Here is a 23753-nt window from a genome sequence, read left to right on the forward strand (position 1 = left end):
CGAGTGCGAGTAGGCTTTTGTGTTGAGAGCGTTTGGAAGCTTGAGGACAAAACCAACCGAAACAAACCATGGCTAACAGTCAGATTCAGCGTATATTTATGATCCAGAATCAGATCCAGAGGCTGAAATTTAACAAGAGCAGCATCAGCAACAACGTTTCTATGTTAAGGCTGTGCAAAAAATCGAATGCGATTTTCATGTACATCTCATCAGTAAAGATGCTCCTGTAATTAGAAGTATATCTCCAGCACGTGTGTTTAGATCAGGGTTGCCAGGTTTTCACAATAAATCCTGCCCAGTTGCTTCTCAAAACTAGCCAAATCCCGCTTCCAGAAGGTTCCCCGATAAAACATTGCTTCCCGGGGTTAAAATATATGTTTTTTAGCAGGGTTGCCTTGGTAAAATTCGCATTTTAGGGGCTAAATATCACTTTATTTGTATTGGGGTCGCTGTGACCAGCGGACATGAAAAACAACCACCACAGACTTGGCAACAGTTGTTTTTCATGTCCGCGGTTTGAAGCAATCCCAATACCAATAATGTGATATTTAGCCCCTAAAATGGTAATTTTCCAGGGAAACCCTTCTCAAAAATTTCTATTTTAACCCCGGGAAGCAATTTTTTATCGGGGAACCTCCCGGAAACGCGATTGGGCTAGTTTTGGATTAGTTTTAAGAAGCAACTGGGCAGGATTTGTTGTGAAAACCTGGCAACCCTGTTCTGAACGCACATGCTGGAGATATACTTCTAATTACAAGAGCATCTTTACTGATGAGAGATGCATGAAAATCACATTCGATTTTTTGCACAGCCCTAGTACGTATTGAAACTGTATATTTGCTTAGCGGTTTTGGAAAAAAGACTAAGTTTCACTTTATGTCGTCTTTTTTTTATTTATTTTATTTTTTTTAAGCTGTACATGTGGAAAGTGCAGTTTGATGACAACATTGCATGTTGTTTACTTGATGTGCTTATGCCCTGATTGATTATGCCTTTTTCATTGGGATTGCATCATCCTTAAGAAATAAACAATGTGTAAATCCGGCATCAAACTGGGCCTTGTTTGTAAAACAAGCATCTTCGAAATGCAGGGAACAAACAAAAACACTTGCACAACTCCGTTGATGATCTGTAAAAATAAACTCCATCCACTGGTCCCTTAATGCTGTTTTTTTTTTTGGTAATCTGTGCCAAATCAACCAAAAACACACTTCTTTTGTGAGATTTCGGTCTCTCGCTCTGATCAGTGAATCGCTCTGATCAGTGAAAAGTCTGTGCTCAGCCTCGCTCTACGGGAGCGCGCGCTCTTCCGGGAGAAGTGCCTCAGGACCCATATAAGGAAATTCCACTCCATCTAACGTCACACAGAGCCATACTCGAAAAAAACTTTCCGAAACTTGTGACAAACCGAAAGGAGTATTTTTGGAACAGAAATACTCCTTCAAACGTACAACTTAATTTTTGAAACTTTGTCCATGTTTAGCATGGGAATCCAACTCTTTAACAGTGTAAAAAACTCAGTATGCATGAAATAGCATTTCACCCCCCCTTTAAGAAGTGTAGTTTTTATTGTTTTTTTGTTTTGTTTTTTAGGAAAAAAAAGCCTCTTATGCTTACAAACTGGGGCTAAGTTTATTTGATCATATTTTGAAATATTGTTTTTTTTTTACAAATTTACATTTTTTTTACAAATTTTATATAATAAAATATTAAATACAATTTATTACTGTGGCGGCAAAGTGTTTATAGATATTAATAAATGTCTTTACTGTCATGCTTGATCAGTTTAATATTTATTGACCCCACACTTATGAATGGTAGTATATATCAACCAGCTTATTAAAAATAATAAGTTGTTTGAAGTTGAAATATCATGAATGTTACAAGAAGATCTTCAGTGAATAATGACGTAAATTTAATGTAGCTTTTCACGCAAAGCTATCATATGATTTTATATAGCATGGAACCTCAAATAGATCAATTTATGATGATTTTGGGTTAATTTTGGAAAAGAGCAACCAGCCAGGTTCTGTAAAACCCTCCTTTTATGTTCCACAGAAGAAAGAAAGTATAGTTCAGTTCTTTTCTCACTATTTTATAATGAATACATCTTTTGGCCTATAGAACTGTAGTGATGTGTTGCTGTGAGAGGATGTTTTTTCTGAGTACTGATGTAAAGTAGTGTTCTGAAGGTTATGAGGATGAGGACGTACAGTTGCTAGGTGACAAAATTGGTCTCCGCTAGTGTGAAAGGAGAACACGTCATAAATATGTCAGTGCCTTGTTCCTGTCATGTGATCCCTCAGTCAGGTATCAGATCTGAGTGAAACATTGTTCATTCACAAGAAGAGAATTCATTAAGCCTTCAAGATCATGACAACAACGGTAATATTACTCAGTCACTGTCCACAAATAAAGATAGTCTGTAATAAGTGATTTCTGTGAAGCTGTTTTTGGAGATTGGCAAGAAGTAAATGTCAGCTGGTATAGGTGATGGATAACAGTCGTGATAATGTCACTGTGTCAGCGGTGTTGGCAATAAATTGTGTTGAGGAGTCTGTTTAAATGAGCATCCGGCTGTTTACCTGCATATGCTGTTCTTATTTTCTTGGTTTTGCTGACTGCTTAGTAAACAGGTGTATTTTTTTTTCAACCTCTTAAAGAAACACTTTATTTTTCACTCAGTCACTCTTCTAGCAACTTACATAAAATCTAATTGGAATTCTGAATTTCTTTAAACATTTTATTTTAATAAAACGTTTTTTTTTTACTTGACATTCAAATGCTGATAATCAAACCTCATACTAGATGTTTTATTTTCTAATGATTTTCTATAAGTTTTCAAATAATAGTTTTCAATTTCCAATGTAAAACTTTTTTCTTTATTTTAGAAATATATGTATGTTTGACAAAAAATTCACTGTTATAATGTTTTTGATGTTTATCCAGTGTGTGTAAACAACTACACTATAATGGTAAAAATCCACCCACTACTATTTTATAATCCCAATAAATCATAAACAGTCTCTCCTTAAATTGTTATAATTAATAGTTTTATAATTAACTATGATATAACCCAGTGTCTCTTGCTTGAATGGCTTAAAACACTTTAATGTTTAATCTGACAAAACAAAACTTTCTTGAGGAAGCAGCACTAGTGCGATCGTTCAGATTGGTGACTAGATTTAGCGTCTTGTTAAAAGCAGGTAAGCATATTTTATTCACAGGTGAACATAAAATATCTTACATAACACCACTGGTGAGTGAGTCAATGTAATGCAAATATGTCTGAAAGGTCTGACATAACAAGAAGATGCGAAATTGTAAAAAGCATTGTTTGTTTACATCACGTTGTGCCTTGCATTATGAAAACAATGTTTGGGAAACCACAACCAAAATGTTATCACGGCAAAAAAAAAAAAAAAAAAGAGAGAGAGAGATTTGTGTGCTTTTATGCAGTGTTAATTTCGTCAATGAAGACGACGGAAAATATTCATTAACAAACATTTTTTTTATAAAACATTGACGTTGACAAGCTAAAAGTAATATATTATGATAAAAAAACAACGGGACTACTATAATGTTATTTGAAGACTAATAATACATCCTATAGGCTATTGTCTTGTCCTAAGAAATGTGGGTCCCTGTCATTGGATATCGTTTGCATATCTAGTCTCAGTATGGCAGCCGCAGTGGAAGGATAGACTACCAAAACACAAACCAGCAATCTGAAACAATGGCCTCAGCATCCAAAGGGGTAGGGATAAGGTGACCAGACGTCCCGTTTTTCCAGAGAGTCACAGTTTGTCAATTAACTTAAAGGGTGACGGACTCGTGCTGATAGAAGTGCTCTCTCTCATGCATGCTCCACCAACTCAGTTCTCATGTACAGAACGTGATCAGTTCTCAGGGCTCAAATACACACATGGCAGTCCAAATGTCTATTGTGTAGAGCCTGAATACCTTAATTAGTTGCTTTGGGTGAGTTTGATTAGGGTTTGTATTGTGTAAACAGCACAAAAGGTTATGTGTTCGACTCCCAGGGAACACACATACTGCTCTGGTAATTTTTTCAACGAACTTTCATAATAATAAAAAAACTTGCATTGACACGTGATAAAATAATTATCAACGTTAATCAATTAATGCATTAATGCGATAATAACACATTAACTGACCCAGTCCAAATTTTTTATTATCTATATTATAAATAAATAACTATCAATTTTATAAGTTGCTCCCTTTTCACTACTGTTAAAGAGATACGCTTATTTGATTTGGTGTAAAAATAGAAGAATGAATTACTATTTTTGTCTGAAAACTACAAATAAAATGGCTACCAAAATAAATGTTGGTAACTACAGTTTGACTAAAACAATAACTAAAAGTAATGACTAAAAGTTGACAAAATGCATGACTTTTCGTCAACTAAAACAAGACTTAAACTATGAAGACTCAAATGACTAAATTGTGACTAAGACTATTAAGCATTTTCATCTCAAGACAAAGACCAAGACTGAATCAAAAATGCCTGTCAAAATTAAGACAGCTTTCATGCCTTAAGGTAAGGTAACAAACAAATTTCACGGAAATCAAATAGATTCTTTTGGTTTGCAAACAAGAAAAGCTGTCATATTTTCAGGATGGTGGAGACATCAGCTTTTCTAACAATTGTATCTTTGATATCTATATGCAGGTCCCTCAGGATGAATGGGGAGGGAGAGATGAGGAGATCCCATGCAGAAGGATGCGGAGCAGCAGTTATGTTAAAGCCATGGGTGATCAGGACAGTGGAGACTCTGATGGCAGTCCCAAAAACTCCCCACAGAAAAGTGTGCGACCCAATGCTCTTGTCAGATCCGTGCTGCAGAGACAACTTTCAGATCAGAGGTAGGATTTTTGATCAGCCAGTGGTTGATCATTTCATTAGAAGCCCAATCTAATCAGAGGTTAGAGTGATTAATGCACAAAGTCATAAAGTAGAAAACAGGCATGCAATCATTTATCCATAATCACAGAGGCCCACATTCTGTGACATGTGGGATCCTTTTTGTTGAATATGCAAATGCCTTTTTGATCTCGTTATGAGCCATCATGAAACATCTGCAGTCACATCACAGATTGTACATTAAAGACTCTCTTGTTAAAAGTGGGGAAACCCTGGATTAACATTTGAAACTGGTGTTTAGTTGTACCAGTAAATTTGAGTGAAATTTTTTTGCAATTAAGATGACAAACACATAATCTTAGAGACAAGCTACTGAAAATGATTCAATACACTCTGACACCTGCTGCAACTGAACTTACTGCATTTGTTTATCAAAAAACAATGCTGTCTGTTATAGAAAGTGCCTGTGAGTCAGGCATGTATGACTAGGGCAAGAGCCTTCTACAGTCTGCTGATCATGTCATGCACTGAATATTGAATGCTGAATACCAAATATGTCACATAAAAAGGCTAAACCTTCAGTAATATCTGCAACAAAGAAGTTTTGTTTCACGTTTAGAGATTTCAAGCCTACTAAGAAGTGACACTTTTATATATTTTCTCCCATTCTTTGTAAACATTACAGATATTTTTCCATATTCAGCCAGCATTGTATTTTGGGATATTCCTGTTACACTGCACCCATTTTCTCACACAATACCACCTGGTGCATTTGTTCTCTCCCAGAGAGGATTACTTTCTGCTCCGTATTACATGGGCTGTACACCATTATGCAAAGCTCTGAAACATAATGTTATAAATTTGACAAGACTGCCTCTCTCAAAGTACATCTAATGAAAGAGATTGTTGCACATCAAATGAGCTCTTCCCCTGAGTAGGTGCATGGAACAGTGCATTCAGTGCTTATTATGAAAAGGTATATTTATACAGTAGTATGATTGTATGGTGGCAGGGATTCCACAAGAAGTTGTGTCCCATTAAGTATAGTTACAGTTTAAGTTAGCATCTCATTCAGGTAACAGTTTGCACTGGCTGCTTTTGAGAAGTCCATAGGCCCTTTAAAGGAATAATTTTCCCAAAAATGAAAATGTGCCCAAAATTTACTAACCCTCAGGCCATCCAAGATGTAGAAAAGTTTGTTTCTTCAGTGGAATATATTTGGAGACATTTAGCATTACATAATTTGCTCACAACTCAATTCTCTGATGTGTGCCGTTAGAATGAAAGTCCAAAAGAGCTCATAAAAAACATCTAAATAATCTACAAGTAAATCATCATTTAATATAATGTGAAGTAAAAAGCTTTGTTTTTTAATAAACAAATCAATCAAGACAAACATCAAATCATTGTTTCCGGCCAAAATACCAATCCTCAATCTATAATATAGCCTATTTCCAGAGAAAAAGTTGTTTCATCTGAATCCGAAGAGAAATATGCACAGATCAAGCACCATTTACTGTACAAGTGAAAACATTCCAAAACAGTTCTATATGAATGTGTCGGTGGATTTTGATGTGAGAGGACAACAGTGGACTTTTTTTTCTCTGGAAGCAGCATTATTACGGCCTGAGGGTGAAATTCACTTAAAAATTTAAATTTTTAAATGAACTATTCCTTTAAGTAAAGTAGATCACATGCATTCTCCAAATAATTTTTTTTTTTTTTTTTTTGCTGTTACTTTAAGAAAAGGAGAAACGCATCAGTCAATGTCTATAGGGGTTAAAGATCTAACCGCAGTACAAAAAGTGTTACTAAAATCTGTCTTGAGTACATGACTGCGATTTACTGTATGTTAAAACATGTTGAAATGTAATCTATACCAAGGAGAATAAATGTTAAACTCTACATCTTTGTCATGCATAGACAAAAGCCAAATGCCTTTAAGAGAAGCAGGAACTACTTTTGAAAGACAAAATAAATTGGCTCGGATGCCTGTCACACAACTCGCACAACAGGAAATCGCCACTGTCATCATACTTACTCATGTAACTACTCACGTAACCTTCTTTTAAATAGGGAAAACATGGGGGTGTTTGGTAGCTTCTAAATTCCTCCCTGTTTGGTGCTAAGCTAAACGCTAGCATTGTGGCACGGCGCGCTACATTGATTGAGTGCATGCACTAAGACGGGAGAGGTACATATCAACTCATCTAAGTTGAGGGAAGAACATAGTGGAAAAAGGAAAAACGGTAGTGTTTTTTTAATTCAGTTATTGATTATAGTGACACCTGTTGGCAAAAGGAAATATAATATTTTACACTACAATCTAGCCAAAATATGTCATGTTAAGTCTGCCCCAAATGTTTTGTTAGGTAAGGGTTATGGCCTGCACCACCAAATAGCAGCAGGAACTTTAGCACGTATAAATAAAATATTCATCTTGACTATTCTTTTGGAGACTCAATGTGGTCCTCATCCCAGCAGTCACTCTAGAGATGCTTCTGCACACAATTCAAACCAAATATTGGACCATGTACCGACACTTTTTGTTGATCCCGTTCAAGCTATTGAATCTAGAGGAAATGGTTCACCACTGTTGCCTTCTGTTATGAAAATCAGTCTTGAGAACACAGGCTTAAGATTCAAACAGGCCATCTGATCAGTAATCTGCCTAAATATGCTCTTGTGGCTATTCCATCTTGTGTCATGAATGCTTAAACATTTATGATTGCCCTTACCAATTGAACATTACTGACATGCTGAAAACACAATGGCTCTTGATTCTTGATTCTTACAATGATTCTTACAAAAATAAAACAAAGACAAGTAAATGTATCACAGTTTCCACAAAAATATTAAGTATCACAACCATTTTCAACATGTTTCAATAAACAAATGTTTAATGAGCCCCAAATTAGCATATTAGGTTGATTTCTGAAGGATCATGTGACACTGAAAACTGGAGTAATGGCTTCTAAAATAATTTTGCCATCGCAGGAACAAATGACATTTTAAGATATTTTAAAATATTAATAATATGTTTTCAGTAATAATATTTTTTCATACTATCATTTTACTTATTTTTTTTATCAATAAAAGCAGTCTTGGTGACAATGAGAATTCTTTCAAAAGCAACAAAAGTTACAGACCACTAACACACAAACAATATTGTAATAATATTAGGTAAATATATACAAATACAAAATAATTTATTTATTTTATTTATATAATTATAAATTAATTAGTTTTTAATTTGTTTTTATTCTATTTTAATAATTGTACAATTTAGCAATATCTTTGCCTTTTGAAAAAACCTTTGCCGGCTTAAAAGTTTGCGTTATGCAGTCTTAAAATGTAGGCTCACTTTTGGAACAGAGTGATGTTACATTTATCATTAAGGAAAGAACAGCAGTACATTCTGATGGAACAGTGCGGATCATGATGTAGTGACAACATATCAAAGCACGGTAAGCTTTTAGAGTGCATGCAAGCTGATCATTCAAGACCAGACATGTTCACAAGTCTGTAAGGTCCAAGTCAAGTCTTGAGTCTTTAAAGTGTCCAAGTCACATCTCAATCTTTGTACTATTCTTTCAGCTAGTTATTGAGGCTAAATTGTTTTTAAAATTCTGATTTCACAATATGATTTAAAAAAAAAAGTAAGAAAAAATTGAAATTAAAAGGTGTCCATTTATTAATTGTCAGACAAAATGCTGCTTTATAAAACTGAAATCTGAAACCCTAATCAATCAAATGAATAACTATAAATTAAATAAATCTCATATAAAAACAAGGCTTTGTCTGTGCTTTTTTTCAAATTAAAATTAGAGCCAACCACAGTATGCTAAACACAACAGAGTCCTAACAAAGAGGCTACATCCGAATAGCATCTGCACGAAACAATACACCAGACATACTGAATTAGAATGCAGATTCACTCTCTACCAGCAGGTGGTGCTTGAAAAGCAATTAAACATTGTTTCCTTGGCTGCCGCTGTAAACAAACATCTCTGCATGACCAAGGCCCGCTGATGGAAATCCTCAGAGAATGCAGGAAGACTGCAAGAGGCTGCTGATTCCACACATCCAGCAGCAGCTCCACAGAATGATGAGAAACAATGACCTTTGGAGGGACTTGTCACCAATCAGTGTTATTGAAGATCATTAGTTCAATACACCACCTTAGAGTGCAGTGGTTTAGACAACCCAGACATTTGAATGGCACCAGGACATGAGAGCAACCCACTCATAATTGCTTTAGAGTCCTTTGCATTATCTTAGTATATTTGTAATGTGCTTAGATTTTTAACAACCTGCTGGGAAAATTGAGAAAAGTTCATTTAATTGCCCTCTGTGTTCTGTCTGTTGGCAGACGAATGCACCATGTTTTCCTTCACTGTTCTGAAAAGATTCAAAATAATTTAATACATGATACAGTTCTAATGAAGCTCCCTGCAGCGATGAGCATACACATGCTGAACATCTACCCTCTGCAGTTTAGCTGTGGTTCAGAGTATATTGTAGTTACAGCATGAGGCAGAGCCTTAGAAATCCCCCCCGCAGCAGCAGAGAAAGACGCACACCGTGCAAACCGAGGGAGACACATCTTTTAGAGCTCAGAGCTCAGGAATCACCAACTGCAGCATCAAATCTGTCCCTGCGTCCTGAAGAGTCTCGTCACGCTCTGTAACTTCATCAGCAAACACTCCAATCTGCTTTCTTCCTCAGATCTCAGATTAGAATGAGCCTTGGTTTTGTCTGGTGGCTCTCCAGCAACTATAAAAAATATATAGTTGAATGCTTATTCTTTGAGCTGTGCTCGGATGGTCTGTTTCTTACTTGCCCAGCAGAATCTCACAGCAGAAATGTCACCACGATCTACACAAGGCGTTCAGGAATGTGTTTGTGTGCACATTTCTGCAGATCTCAGGAGACTGGTGAAGGAGAAAGTGTGATTATTTTCCTGGAGGGGACTAGATGCAGTGCTAAAACTCCAGGAAAATGTATCCAGCTAATCCCAAACTCCTACATACATGCCCAAAGTTTGAAACTATTTTACTAACCTTTAAACCCGACGTTTACCATTTATCAAAGATTCTTTCCAACATAGTTTTTTCTTAGATCTGGCACCTGTATTAAAAGACTCTGTTAAATGTAGAATAATATTGAGAAATATTTTTCAAAATTTAAGAGTCAATCATTTTTTATTTAGATTTTCATTTTAATCAAAGGTATTATTATTTTTATTAATATTATTACATATGTGCATGATGAATTATTCACCTTTTTGGATCATATTTAAACAGTCAGTTGCATACATTGTACTGTATGTAGCATACTTTATTATTCATTTATTTAATATAAGAATATATATATATATATATATATATATATATATATATATATATATATATATATAGTTTATTTTTAGTTTTATTTGATGTTTGATAAGTGTGTATATTACAATTAAAGTTGTATCATTTTTGTCTTTGAACAACTGTAAAAATGTACATTTGCAAGTTTGAGGCATTGCACATGAATTCAAATGACATCCCATAGGAAAATGGTGGAGTTAAGATGGCTTAGAGCATCATTACAGATGTGATTGAAATGTAAAATATTTATTTTGATCCCAAAAAGTATCTTGTCTCTGTTCACAGCTCATATCGTTTGGACAAGTCAAGCCGAGACATGGTCAAATACCTCACCAATATCACTGCAGATTTAAGGTGAACATGAGCAAACAAACACACTTAGCTGCTTGAAACTTTTTAAAGATAATCTAGACTTTGTTGCACGAGTAGTAAGTAAAATTAATCTTCTAAACTTCTCTGAATCTTTTAGTCAACTCCCATTTGAACAATTTTCAGATTTTAATATCTCTTCAAGGTTATTTTGAAGAATGACTTTTGTAAAATAGCATTATTCTTTTTCTTTCTCTGTTACTTTCTTTCCTTCGTCCCTCTTTCTTTTTTTGTGGAGTCCTGTGTTGTATTTATAGGATCTATTGAATGCACAAGCACAGTGGCTCATTAATTAACCTCTGATTTTAATTGTGCTTCATTTTCCTGCATTAATGCGTCAGCACAGCCAATCGAAATGCCATTTTTAGCATGCATTGATAAATCTGGAGAAAAAGAAAGAGAGGAAGGCTGTAAAGGAAATGGATACATGATTTAAAAAAAAATGTTACACAATCCTTTATCTTATAACCCTTAATAACAGATAAATAGATAGATTGATTATAGACAGATCTTTCTACTTACTTATTAACTTACCCTCCTTTCACTGTCGCCCTCACTGCATGTCTCACTGTGTAGTCAAAGCTACCATCTTCATACCTCTAGGGAAATCCATCCCAGCATTACACTGGAACCGTCTCCCAACTACAGCTCGCCGAAGTTCCGCTCCAGGAACCAGAGCTACATGAGAGCGGTCAGCACCCTGAGTCAGGCCAGCTGCGTCAGCCAGGTCAGCCAGGTGAGAGTCACATGTGCCCGGCTTCACAAAGCTCAAGGTAATCCAGGTTTTTTTTTCACACCCATCACAGTGCAAAAAACCACAACACATACAGAGGATTTAGCGCCCGTTTTTGCCATTTATCTACAATGTAGTTGTTGTGTTTGTCTGTTTTTAAATTGTCAGATTTATCAGCCTCTAACATCTAAATCTCTCTCTTAAAGTAAAGTAATAGGGGTTTTATTGATTTGGCTTGAGGTCTTACAACATGGTTTTTATTCTCCGAACCCTCATTTTGCACACGGCCACTCTCGCTTTCTAAGCGTCATCAGTGGCTTGCTGTGGTCATTAGAGGATAATTCCCTTTCAATGGAACGCGATGGCAATCTCGGATTTTAGAGATTGCTAAATTGGAATCTGATGGGTAGTAAGAATCCTATCAGACAAGTTCAACTTGACTAGACAGATATCGCTTTCTCACAGAGATGCTCATCTCAGATTTTTCAAACCGATTTAAGAAGGTATTGCTCAGGAAGGGGAAGGATTCAACGAAAGCATTTCATTTCCTCAGATTTCTGATGGAAGACTTAATGTTTTATCCACAGAGATTCTGTCGTGCCCATATCGCAATTTTTATCTACAGTCTTCGTAGATAAGATTAGACTGCACACTGGAATTGAGGAAGAAATATAGGCCAGCAAAACAGCAAATAAAGCCAAGAAAATTGAAGAAAGCAGCCAGAGGGGAAAAAACGAAGAGAGGATGGTTAGAAAAAACATATATATATTGTCTTGGATTTTCTGTTTTTTTTTTCAGGTGAGTGAGACTGAGGTTAATGGGCAGTTTGAGTCGGTGTGTGAATCTGTGTTCAGCGAGGTGGAGTCTCAGGCCATGGATGCTTTGGACCTGCCGGGCTGCTTCAGGACACGCAGCCACAGTTACGTACGAGCCATCCAGGCCGGATTCTCACAGGACGATGACTGCGTCCCCTCCATGACCTCATCCACTGTCACCTCCACCATCAGGTCAACCACAGGTAAGTGGGCTTTCCTTGTGAATAACCATGCAACTCTGTGTCTGGTCTCGGCTTGTTGTTATCTCAGAGTAGAAGTTCCGGAAAGATTTCAATGAATGAACTTACTTACTTTTTTATTACAACTGTCTTAAGGTATGCCTTCAAGCCAAAATTAACCACAGCTGTGAATGCTGAGTTATGTAGTGAATTCATGTTTTCTACTGGCCTTGAAACATATTTGTTGACAGTTTGACCCAACTGGCAATTAACTGCATTTTATTTTATTGCCAAGGTCAGTTTTAACTCTCTTTTGGAGCTTAGTCTGATTTGGATCTTAGAGGCCTTAGGGCATACCTGAGTCAGTTTTGTAAACTTTAAAACAATGAATAAGCAATTTAAATAAAAACAAATTTGAGATTTGCATGACTTAATTGTTGAGAGTGTAAATGCTGAATCATGCAGAAACCATTGAAGAGTCAAGGATTTGTAAATTAGATTTAGATCAGAGGCAAAGCTGTTCATCCAGATGATTATTTTTGAATGAATGCATCATATTACATGTAGCATGGCATGCATGCATGTGAACTGCTTACAGCCGAGTGACTGATTTGTGTACGGCTTCATAACCGCATAGAAGGTAAGTGCTGGTGTGCCTCAGAAGAATATGAACCCTATTGAATTCAATCCCTAAATTTTTTGGCAAACAATAAAATGGTGAAAAGTGATTTTTTTTATTATAATTTTTTTTAATATATAAATATTGTGTCCAAATTAAAATATTACCTTTTTATTCTTCCACTGTGTGTTTTGTCTCTCAAGATTTTCAATTTGGATCTCTACCTTGTCCTATTTTCTGCCTCAGTTGACTCATGGCTAACAGACAGGGAGGGGGTGAAAAGCAGTGATGGACACATGAGGTGGTGTGTATTGCGATCCCAAAATGTTTCCCAGCTGGATGATTGTCACTCTGTGGGCTTTCTTTTTCTCACTCTCGCAGATCTCCTAGTCTCTCTCTCTCTCTCTGCCTCTCTCACTTTCTCTTTGGGGAGTGAAGCTGGTTTTAAACGCATCAGTTTTGAGTTCTCTCTCCCACAGGGTCCCCAACTGAAGCTGCGCTTGAGGGTTTGAGTTTTCAGACTGTTTAAGGGTCAGTGGTGATACAGGCAACCTAAATAGATGTAATTAAGAGTATCAGAGTCCAATCCCTGGAAATGTGTGAATTAAAGCCAAAAATCAAAGGTTAGACAAAGATAGACAGTAAATATACTCTGGCGTTTTTTGCACTGCCTTCTCACTGAAAAATGCTTGCAGAATAATGAGCAATATTGGCTTTCTCACAAAGGGAGTCTCTTTAAAAACACTTGATTTAGAGCTAAATATGACTAAATCCATTATAGTAAGTCCCATGTATTTTACTACAGTGACTGGGCAAGGAACATTTCAAAGAATACAATCACTGATCATAAAAATTGCATGTGTTAAACTATTGCTAAAGTAATGAGCTATTTTTTTTTTTTTTTTTTGTGTCAAGGTACCGGTTTGAAGACAATAATTCCCCCAGGAAAGACCTGGTCAGTGATGGGTCAAAGTGGACCTCTCATGTTCAATAGGGTTCATACCTGCTTTGCTGAGACACACACACACAAAAAAAGAGACTGAAAGCTTTTGCTCGCAGTTGCCTCCTTTCAAGGCACAAAGCACAGACCTGCTCTGTCAGAGGGACCTGATGATGCTCTATGGGATTCCGTTGTTATTATCCCCTGTAGGTGTCCTCAGGCTTCAGTTCTCTGTTTTGTGCTTTGAGAGATGAATATATGCAAATAAAGGATGGAGTGAGAAGGCAGAGTAATAACGGAGAAAAACGCTGTGAGTCAAAATGGGATCTGTTTGCTAGCATGATCACAATAACTCAAAATAACTAGCTCCCATCACCTAAAGCACAGGGAGCCAAGATTGCGTTTGTTGCATAATGAGCAAAACTCAAAACAATTTGTACGATTTTACAAAGTCCTTTAATTTAAATTGTGCACATTCTTCTCTATATTCCTTCAATGCATTGTTAACATTTTCACATGACTTGTGTGATGACGTCATTCACACACAAAAAAAGATTGAATTCTAATCTGGCCTAAAACTTATTTTGGCTCACATATATGTGGTTGAACTCTAAATGAAGCCGGCAAACAGCACAAATCCCCAGCTGGCCTCACCACTGGGCACATTATATACAATGGCATTTTTATATCTTTCTTCCAGAGGGAAATGATGTGCTGGAGGGCATTGGTTTTCTTAATGAGGACAATTTACCCAGCGAGGGGCCAGACTTAACCTACATGGCCCGTGGGAATACGGGGCTCCATGGGAGAGGAGATGAATCCAGCAGCCTTTATGGTAATAGCTCACCTACCACGACTCCCTCATTACCCCCGCTGAAAACGAGCGCACCCATCAGGCCACGACCTGTTCAGTCAAGTGTCCAGGAGACAGCGGATCTGGCCCTGGCCATCAGCCAGCAGTGGAGAGAGGATGTGTCAGCCATGCGTAAAGAGTTAGCCGAGCTCAGGAAAGATCTGTGCACTGAGCTCAGAGCTTTCAACAGGAACTTTTCCACCTTTACGCAACATTACAGCACCTGGTCACCGAGATGGGTAAGGGAAACCCAGACAGCTGCTCCTCAAGTGTCCGTCAGCACCCAGGCAGGAAGCAAGACCCTGGTACGACAGAACACAGCAGATGCAGCGGTTAACTGCCCCTCACCGGTTGATCCCAATGTTTTATCCATGTCTCCTTCAGAACATGCAGATAAAAATGTCCTGCAAGTCTCTACCTCTTCAACATTTTTTCAAACTGACCCCAACTCTGAATTTGTAGACATTGATGATCCTACCTTTGCAAATCTTACCCCTCCAGATCCTATTGATGTGGCGTCGCTTTGTTGGCCTGATCTAGATTCAGACTCCATGACTCCTCCAGATACCCCAGAACCAGTGCCAGAGGTAGAACCGTATTGCTTTACGAAGTCATCCACTCCTGGGCACGTGGAATCAGTTGTTTTAGACTTCACAAATGTAGAACTAGTGAACTTGGCCAGTTTGCATTGGCCTAAACTGGATCCGGATGATACTGGTACTCTACCCCAAGAATTTCTTGATCGTCCCTCTCAAGAATCTCCGGAAGAACCTGGTACAAATACACCAGACCATGGTTGCATGACTACACAGGAACAGTCGGTTCTAGAATCCATGCAGATGTTTTTGCTGAGTCATCCAGATGAAGAACCTATGGACTTCACTTCATTAGAAATGGACTCCTTTGGCCTGAGTCCAGTGACCCCAGATTCTATGAATCTTCAAGAGTTAAAATGGCCAAGTGTAGAATCTCTTGAGCTCAATGTTTCTGGCTCTCAAAGCCCGTGTCCTATAGATCTAGCCCTGCCAAACCCTCCAACGCCAGAAACTGTGTATGAGTGTTCCTGTGAAGCCACAGTACAAGAACCACCCCTTCCAGAACTACTGGACACCATTTATCTCCAACCAGCAACTCCAGAGCCTCTATCCCGAACAGAATTTGACATATCAAACCCATCAAGTCCTGAATCTCATATTCCTACTTGTCAAAAGCCAGCAGCACATGAACTAGACACTCATTCTCTTGTTTTGTGGTCAAAAAAGGAAACATTCATGCGCTGTGCAGAAGAAGGTGGTGCCATGAACATCCCAGAGTCCTACTTCGAAGAAGATATTGGCCAGATTTTTGATTCTTCTGCCCCCATTTTAAATTTCCCAGTCCAGCCAGACACTGTGGACTCAGCTCCCCTGGAGTCTGAGACTCTCTTCTCAGCTATTCTGTGCTCAGTTGAGTCAGATAGCTTAGATCCTGAAGTTACTAGCATAGATGAACCAATGTCACAGGAGCTGAACCCACCTGGACTTGCTACCATAGACCCAGCAACTGTGCACCCCTTCAATTTATCCCTGTTAGAGCTCCAGTCTGCCTTAGATGTATCTAAGAGTGAAACAAGCGATAATGGGTCACCAAAGGGAACAGCAGCCATAAGCAGCCCTTCTCATTCACCATCCGCTAGGGATTTCCTTTGGATTCGGTGGCAGCGGAAAGCACGTGGACGGCAGCTGATGTCACGGAGTGCCAGTATGGAAATTTTCCACAAGAAATACTCAAACAATTCAGAGATGTCCTATATGTCACTGTCACTCTGAGCTCTCTGAAAAGTGCATGAAGCTACACGGGATGTGCAATAGATAATCCTATGTAATATTTACAGGCAGAATAGAAGACTGTTAGGTCATGTAGCAAGATGTTTACAGGTTTATGTCTCTCCAGTGTGTGTGTGATTATATAAGAGAGAATGAGAAGTAAATAGTGTGAACAGGGAAATTATAAAGGGGTGAGAGATTGTTACATTTGAGGCATGGATGAGGTTATGAGAGAGGTTGTAGCTAAAAGCAGTCTGATGACAGTAATGGCACTGCATTAGTGTACTTCAGACATTAAGCATCTATTTACACTGCAAAACTCGTGAGTCACCTTGAACTTCACTCCTCTCTAGGGACACTCTCTGGCTTTACAGGGACTCAGATGTATACTGTGATTTTTTTTTGGCAGAGAATGAAGACAGTCAAGACTCTCTCCAATGAACTTTAGAAACTACAGAGTAAACTGTAAAATATATATCTGTACGAACTGGTCTCGGATCAACCAGAAATTTGTACCTTGGTCATGCTGTCTGAGGGTGGGTGTTAGGGAGAATCCTTTTTCGGATGGAACAAGTCAGACTATGAACTGGATGTTGACCAAAGACTACCTGAAACAACTGCATATCGCTTGGATATATTTTATGGATTTTGATAATCTTTTTTCTCTGAATGTAATATAATGGTTGTTTCTCTGGTGTAAATGATGGAATCCTTTATTCCATTATACTCAATGTCTTCAGAGCCAAAGTCTCACTGTAAAAGTGGAGGAAAATGTAGTTCTGTGAAATTTTCAAAGGCGCAACGGCTATGTTATGATACTCTGTGAAGAGACTGCTGTTTCTTTTTCTCCTTTTTTGCCCAAATCTTGATAAGATCTGGAGGGAAATTGGATGAAAACGTTGAATGTGATATTTTTCTGGTTAAATTAATATATGGAAATGTATCAGATATTAATATTAAATGGATATTTCTTAAGATTACTTTTAAGGAATTTGGTTTTAGAGGTTTGAATCACTGTTTTCTGGGGTCACATGAACATACACTGAGCATGTGGGTCATTTTGAAGCTTATTTAAATATGGAATGTAGATCAACAGGCCACAAAACTGCATATGGTTTAGGAATTAAAAACTAAATGGTGTAAATGTTACCAATAAGGTAACTGGCCACTATTTTTATAGTTAACAGTTACCTTTAAAACCAAATTGATCATGCACACTTATAAATCCATACTAATCTTGCAAATTCACACTTATTAATATAAGTGAGATACAGTACAAGATACTGTTAATATACAGTTATCCTTGATATCTACATATAAAATATTCCCCAATGATTCTCTAAATTGTTGTAAATTTAAAGACTATTGTATACTGTGATCCCCCCCCCCCCCCCTCTGCAAAAATGAATAACATTACACGCACAACTCTCATTAACCGCTCCCGATCTTTAAAATGAGATGCCAGTTCATTTGTGTCGGTAGGTTTACTGAAGATATTTGATGTCACATCAGCAGTGTGTATGTATTATTGTCCACTTCATGTACATACATACGAGGGAATACTAAAGAAATATTTAAATAACTAAAAATATAAAGAAAATGCTCTGGCTATCTCTAACAGTTATGATTTGGTATGTATCAAGAAATACAGTGCCATGGCCTTATATCCGACAATCAGAGGAAATTTTTAAACCAGATACAGTGATTGCATTTGAATTATTAGCAACAGTTTACATTTAATTGATGTGACAGACTAAAACATTCTAAAGTAGTTACTGTAGTTGAGTTTGTAGGTTAACCTATTATTAATAGCAGTGAATGTATTTTATCAAGTGGTTTATCAAGCTAATGCATCTAATTATGTTTAGATGTGTGTAGATGTGTTCTTGTTTATTTATTTAAAACCTGGACCTTCAGCGCTTTCTGCTTTTTTGTTAGTCAGCCATCCAACTGACAGACACCTACAGTGCAATTTTTGAATAGTGCAAACATTGGATAGTTTTACGAGCTTTTGAAGACTTTAAATGTGTTTCCCTAGAAATTAAACCTGGCAACATATCTTTAATCTGTAAATGTTTAGTGTTAGAATGGAAAAGTTTGCTAATTCCCAGTTCGCATGCCACTAGCATTGTACGTGTAGTCATTAAATGGTCTTATTTCAGCATCAAAGAGCCATTACAAACAATGATCATGATATTCTCATGTAGAGGTTGTAGGAATTATTAACCTAAAAAGCACAGACAGATGCATATTTAAAACATTCACTAGAAATAGTTTGCATTGTTGACATACTATTTTCATTTAGTGCCATTTGAGACTCTTATCCTTATCTGATATACTATAATATGAATAGCATGCGTATTGGGATTTAGCCATTGCTAACAGGTCTTCCTTTCTTCATAACAGAGCTCTCAGGCCTTATTTTACAACATTGTCCACATTTTGCCCTCTGCTGTGCTGGAGAGCTATTTGCTGAGTAATAAAAGTGGGTTTTACGTACATATCTAGATCAGACCCACAGGTGCTTTAAAGTGCAGGACATATCTGACTGTAGCAAAACAAATAAACACATTAAGATTCTCATTGGTCCCATCCCCACTCTATTAAGTCATTGCAAATCATTTCAGTGAGCAGGAAATACCTGACAGATCCTTATACATAATTTAAGTGTAGTAAAAGCAGTGTTTCTCTGGGCAGAGGGGTTTCCTGGTTCTGTATATTATCACTGGCTGCTTGTGCATCGTGTGCCTTGTCTGGCTCATGAATGTGGGCGTTTAACCACTCAGCCTCAATATTGTTGTGCCACTGTGATTTTGTTTGATTTTTTTCTTAATGGCTTCAGAATTTCAGAACGAAAGCACTTTGACTGTAAAATTTAAAATATTAATCACAGAGATCTGAAGCCTGAAAATAATGTGAAAATATCTGTCAGCTGATTGTTGGTTTTTCTGAGATCATCTTAAATGTCTGCAGTCTTATGATCTGTGTCTAAGTGAATGTTATTTATTTCATTAAATAATAAAATGAGAACTTTTACATCAGAACCTCAACTGTTGTAGACCGTTGCATGGTGGTCTCTGAACTAGGAGTATTTTTAAACACTGTTGTAAGCTACAGTAAATCTCTCTTCTCCTTTCTCTACACACACACACATGTACGCATCCTTTAGTTTTCTCTGTACTGGTAAGCCACATTATAATTCTTGTTCTGCTACAATAATTTCCTATAATAATATTCATTTCCTGTTGTTGATTAAGTTTATAGATGAGCAAATTCCAACAAGCAGTAACACTTTAGATCTCATTGCAAATAATCCTGTGTGATATTACACAAAAGCGCAATGTGATCAGAAGGTTGTGCAAAGCAGCACTGAACTGATGTGTATTTTTCAAGAGATTCCGTTTTTTTCATTATGATTTCAACTCTGAAATTGTTAGATTTTTTTTTCTGTGGTGTGTGGTCTCTCAAATACACAGTGGAAGAATGATTATGTTTTTGGTTTATTTAAATGGTTGAGCACTTTTCATCAGGTGTTTCTGTACTTATTTTTATTTTCTTGCTGTAAACTCGTGACTACTTGAAATCAAAGCCAATGATGCAAAATGTGACGCTTTAATGTATGTGTACTGAGCTCAGAATGACGTGTGGTTGTATGTTTGTGTCTGTGTGAGTGTGGTCGGGCTTCAAAACGTTTATGCGTATGTTTGCTTCTAGGAATTCAGTTCCATCTCCCTTCTTCAGGCAGTGTGGACCGTCCTTCCCAGCAACCACCAGGTAAATTATAGCTTTAACTTGGCAAATTCATCCAAACTAATGTTCATGTTCCAGTACCTGCATTAAAATAATCTAATAGTGTATATTCCCAGTATGATAATTATTGCTAATGTTTGGTTTTGATTCTGAGCAATTTCCCTTTAGCGGAATGACTCTTCTGGCTATAGTGTATTGAAACATGCTGACAGACCCTTCTACACCTCTCTGACATTTCTTTGACCCTTTCACCTCTACCTCCTTCTTACTCACAGATCTTTACAGATGCCATGGAAGCCACGTTTTTCTCCTTTTCATCTCTTCTTCTGTATTTTATGTGTCTGCAAGGCAGCACTTTGTTTAACATTCTTAGATATTATGGTTGTAATATTGTAAATGAACACTTATTAAACTTCTGCAGTTAATTCAGCTCAACCACTTAATGTTCAAACTGTTTTACGGATGGTTTCAGTTTACCCCCCCCCCCCTCTCTCTCTCTCTTTAAAAGTGCAGTATTTACAAAAATGTAAGACAAACATTAGAATGAAGATGAAATATCCTATAGAGTGCATTAGTGCCCAGTCTGCCCACCCACTTTTTTCAGTGGGCTTGGTTCCAAAAGTATATTCCCATTCATTTTTTAAGTTGTCAGCCATGAACCAAACCAGCCAACTACAAGGTGAATCAAAACATTTTAAAAAACTTTAAACTTTAAGATTTAAAAAATGAAGTATTTGAAAATCAGACAAAAAGATGTGTGAAGTTGTATTCATAAAAATGTTTTATAAGTTGTTATAATGCGGCCTGAATGGCTTCAACAAAAGAATATACCATTGATTATCAGCTTTGAAGCTCACTCTACAAAGTGTCATGATAAAATGTAACACTATTATTTTGCAGCATTGTAAGCACTAGTATGTCCTTTCATTGTAATGCACTCCCACAAACTCCTTCCCCATTCCTCACTTCTTCTCTCTTCATAACGATGAAAGCACAGTGTCATCACTCTTAACTCATTTGATAAAACAGGCAGCACAGAGAGAGTTATGAGTCCCTGTTGCATTATTTGTTTGGCTGTAACATCTATTTTTGTACCAGTGCTGAATCACTCTGCTCAGTCCTTTCTTCTCCTCTCCTGTTCATTCTTGGCTATTCAGTGTCTCTCACTCTCTCCCCCACTCCCTATTTGTTACGATCCATCTTTGTCTTTTAATCTCTCTTTATCTCTCTTTCATTCAATCAGTCTTTCTGATTGAGTTGTACACATGACCTTTCAGTAAGGTTTTAAAGCTGGCTGATGTGGTGAGAGGTGGTTTAGGAGGGTTTGATTTAAGACAAACAGTAGGGTATTAAAGTTTGAGAACACTAAGTTTTGTGCTTCTGTTATGCATAATATGATCATCATTATGGCAACTGGAGTGAAAAGCCCAACTGATACTTCCAGTACTTCCACTACAATACTTTGCACCCAAGTCACATTAACTTTTTATATATTTTTTTTATAAATCCTGATAAATGTGTTTTCCAGTATGATTTGAGATGATGTAACCAAGAGCATCTGAAGCATCACATAATCAGTCTCACATCAGTGACCTAAAAATGGTGTTGAATCTGAAATGGTTTTTATTAATTTTTTACAACATAGCATTTCTTTTTTTTCCCAACTTTCTTTTTCTTTAAAGGTTGAAATTAGATTTTGAATCGCAGATTTTCAATGTAACTTTTAGACCCTAGGGCTTCAACTTGTGACTCACTCAAAAATAACTATACTACACTGCAAACATGGTTATTCCTTTCATTTGGTCTACTGTAGGTCATAATAGATCCCTTACAGTGACCATCTTTTCTGTCACTAAAATTATTGTAAATATCTAAATATTCAATACCTTTCAAAAAACCTTCAAACTTCAAACAAAAAAGTGACCTTCAAACTTTTCATCCCCAGAAATCTAAAAACATATACAAAATAAGAGGACACATCCAAATCACAGATCCATTTACCTGCCTGGTCCAGCTGTGTGGATTAGAGCAAGAGATCTGCAGATAACCTTTTGCTCATCAGAATGCATGACAGGCTTCACAGTCTGTTTACAAGAACATCAGAGCACTTTTTTCACCTTTATTAATGAAGAGGGAGTTTGTATATATAACTTGCAATCAGCAGGCACATTTTTTATATATTTGTTCATTTTGAGGGTGCTACTTGTCCCTCTCAATATTTAGAAGAGAGTTAATATTGTAGTTTTGGCCATTTTTTTATGTTTACATTTGGTCCCCCTGCATTCTTGAATATTTGGTAGCGTCATGTTGATGCACTGGAGATATTTGACACCTTTCCCTTTCTAACAGCGGTCACCTACACACCCAGTACACCCACCTATAAGAGGACCCCTCCACCTGTGCCCCCTCGTTCCACCTCCAAACCTCTCATCTCCATCACAGCGCAGAGCAGCACAGAGTCCACACAGGACGCCTACCATGAGGGACAACTGGCCAGAGGGGGTATGTAAACCAGTGTTATTTTAGTTAGATTTATAAATGATTATAGTACTTACCCATATTTTGAATTCACATTATTATTATTTTTTGTTTTAGTATTTTTGGTGTGTGGTTTTGTCATTTATATTCAGTTGTTTTATATTTAATATTTTACATTTTTATTTCAGTTTTAGTTTTGCTCATTTTAGTACTTATTAAACTAATTTATTACAGTTTAACTGCCAAAACAAGTTTTTTTATGTTTACGTTTTTATCTAATATTTAGATTTTATTTAACTTCAGCATTTCAATTGCAAAAATAATTTTAATAGTTTTAGTTTACAATAACAACACTGCTTTAAATAACATTATTTGTTTCTTCCATACTTCTGACAATGAAAAGACAGAACATAATTAATTACATTTTTGAATGTAACTTAAAACTTAACTTAAAATCATGTTAATATGCAGTAAATGTTTAAAATAAAAGAAGGGATAGGATTAAAAAAATTTTTTTAATTGTGCTGTTGATTAAGCTTAACCTGTAACAGAATATTTCTTTAATTCTGAAAATTGCATAATTTATAACCACACTATATTCTCATTTGTGGTTAAAATGACACCAGATTCTCTTTATGCTTGTCCCAAAGGCATCTGGGGCTCTGATGGGTTGAGTCTGAGTTTGGGTCGAGCGCTTTATAACTCCACTGACAGTCTGGACAGTGCCAAGGCCGTCACTATCGCCATGGAAGCAGCTGCCATGGCAATGGCAGGAAAGAGACACCCCTCCACAGACAGCCATAGCTCAGTGATGACCTGTGATAAAGCTGTGCTGGTGTCCAAAGCGGAAGAGTACCTAAAAACACCAAGGTCTTCGATAGGAATACAGGTGAAGTTCAATAGTTTAATCTAAGAACCTGCATCACCACTTAAAAGAATGTTTCAGCTG

The 23753-nt window shown here is 36.9% G+C and overlaps 1 protein-coding gene across 4 annotated transcripts in view; it reads left to right on the plus strand.

The window, feature by feature from the left end:
• LOC113095751 (disks large-associated protein 2-like) overlaps positions 1-23753 on the plus strand; it is a 99847-nt gene that overhangs the window by 64800 nt on the left and 11294 nt on the right. For 2 of the 4 annotated variants that reach the window (XM_026261111.1, XM_026261115.1), the window contains 5 exons: positions 4697-4890; positions 10549-10617; positions 11209-11368; positions 12164-12383; positions 14619-17916. In XM_026261111.1, the coding sequence (XP_026116896.1) occupies positions 4697-4890; positions 10549-10617; positions 11209-11368; positions 12164-12383; positions 14619-16579 (2604 nt within the window). In that variant the 3' untranslated portion in view covers positions 16580-17916. Of the gene's footprint in view, positions 1-4696; positions 4891-10548; positions 10618-11208; positions 11369-12163; positions 12384-14618; positions 17917-20290; positions 20351-22675; positions 22829-23454; positions 23694-23753 lie in introns of those variants that run through there. The other 2 variants (XM_026261113.1, XM_026261112.1) reach the window with 2 other exon arrangements.

The sequence above is a fragment of the Carassius auratus genome, unplaced genomic scaffold (genome assembly GCF_003368295.1).
Source record: "Carassius auratus strain Wakin unplaced genomic scaffold, ASM336829v1 scaf_tig00215781, whole genome shotgun sequence".
Classification (NCBI taxonomy): Eukaryota; Metazoa; Chordata; class Actinopteri; order Cypriniformes; family Cyprinidae; genus Carassius; species Carassius auratus.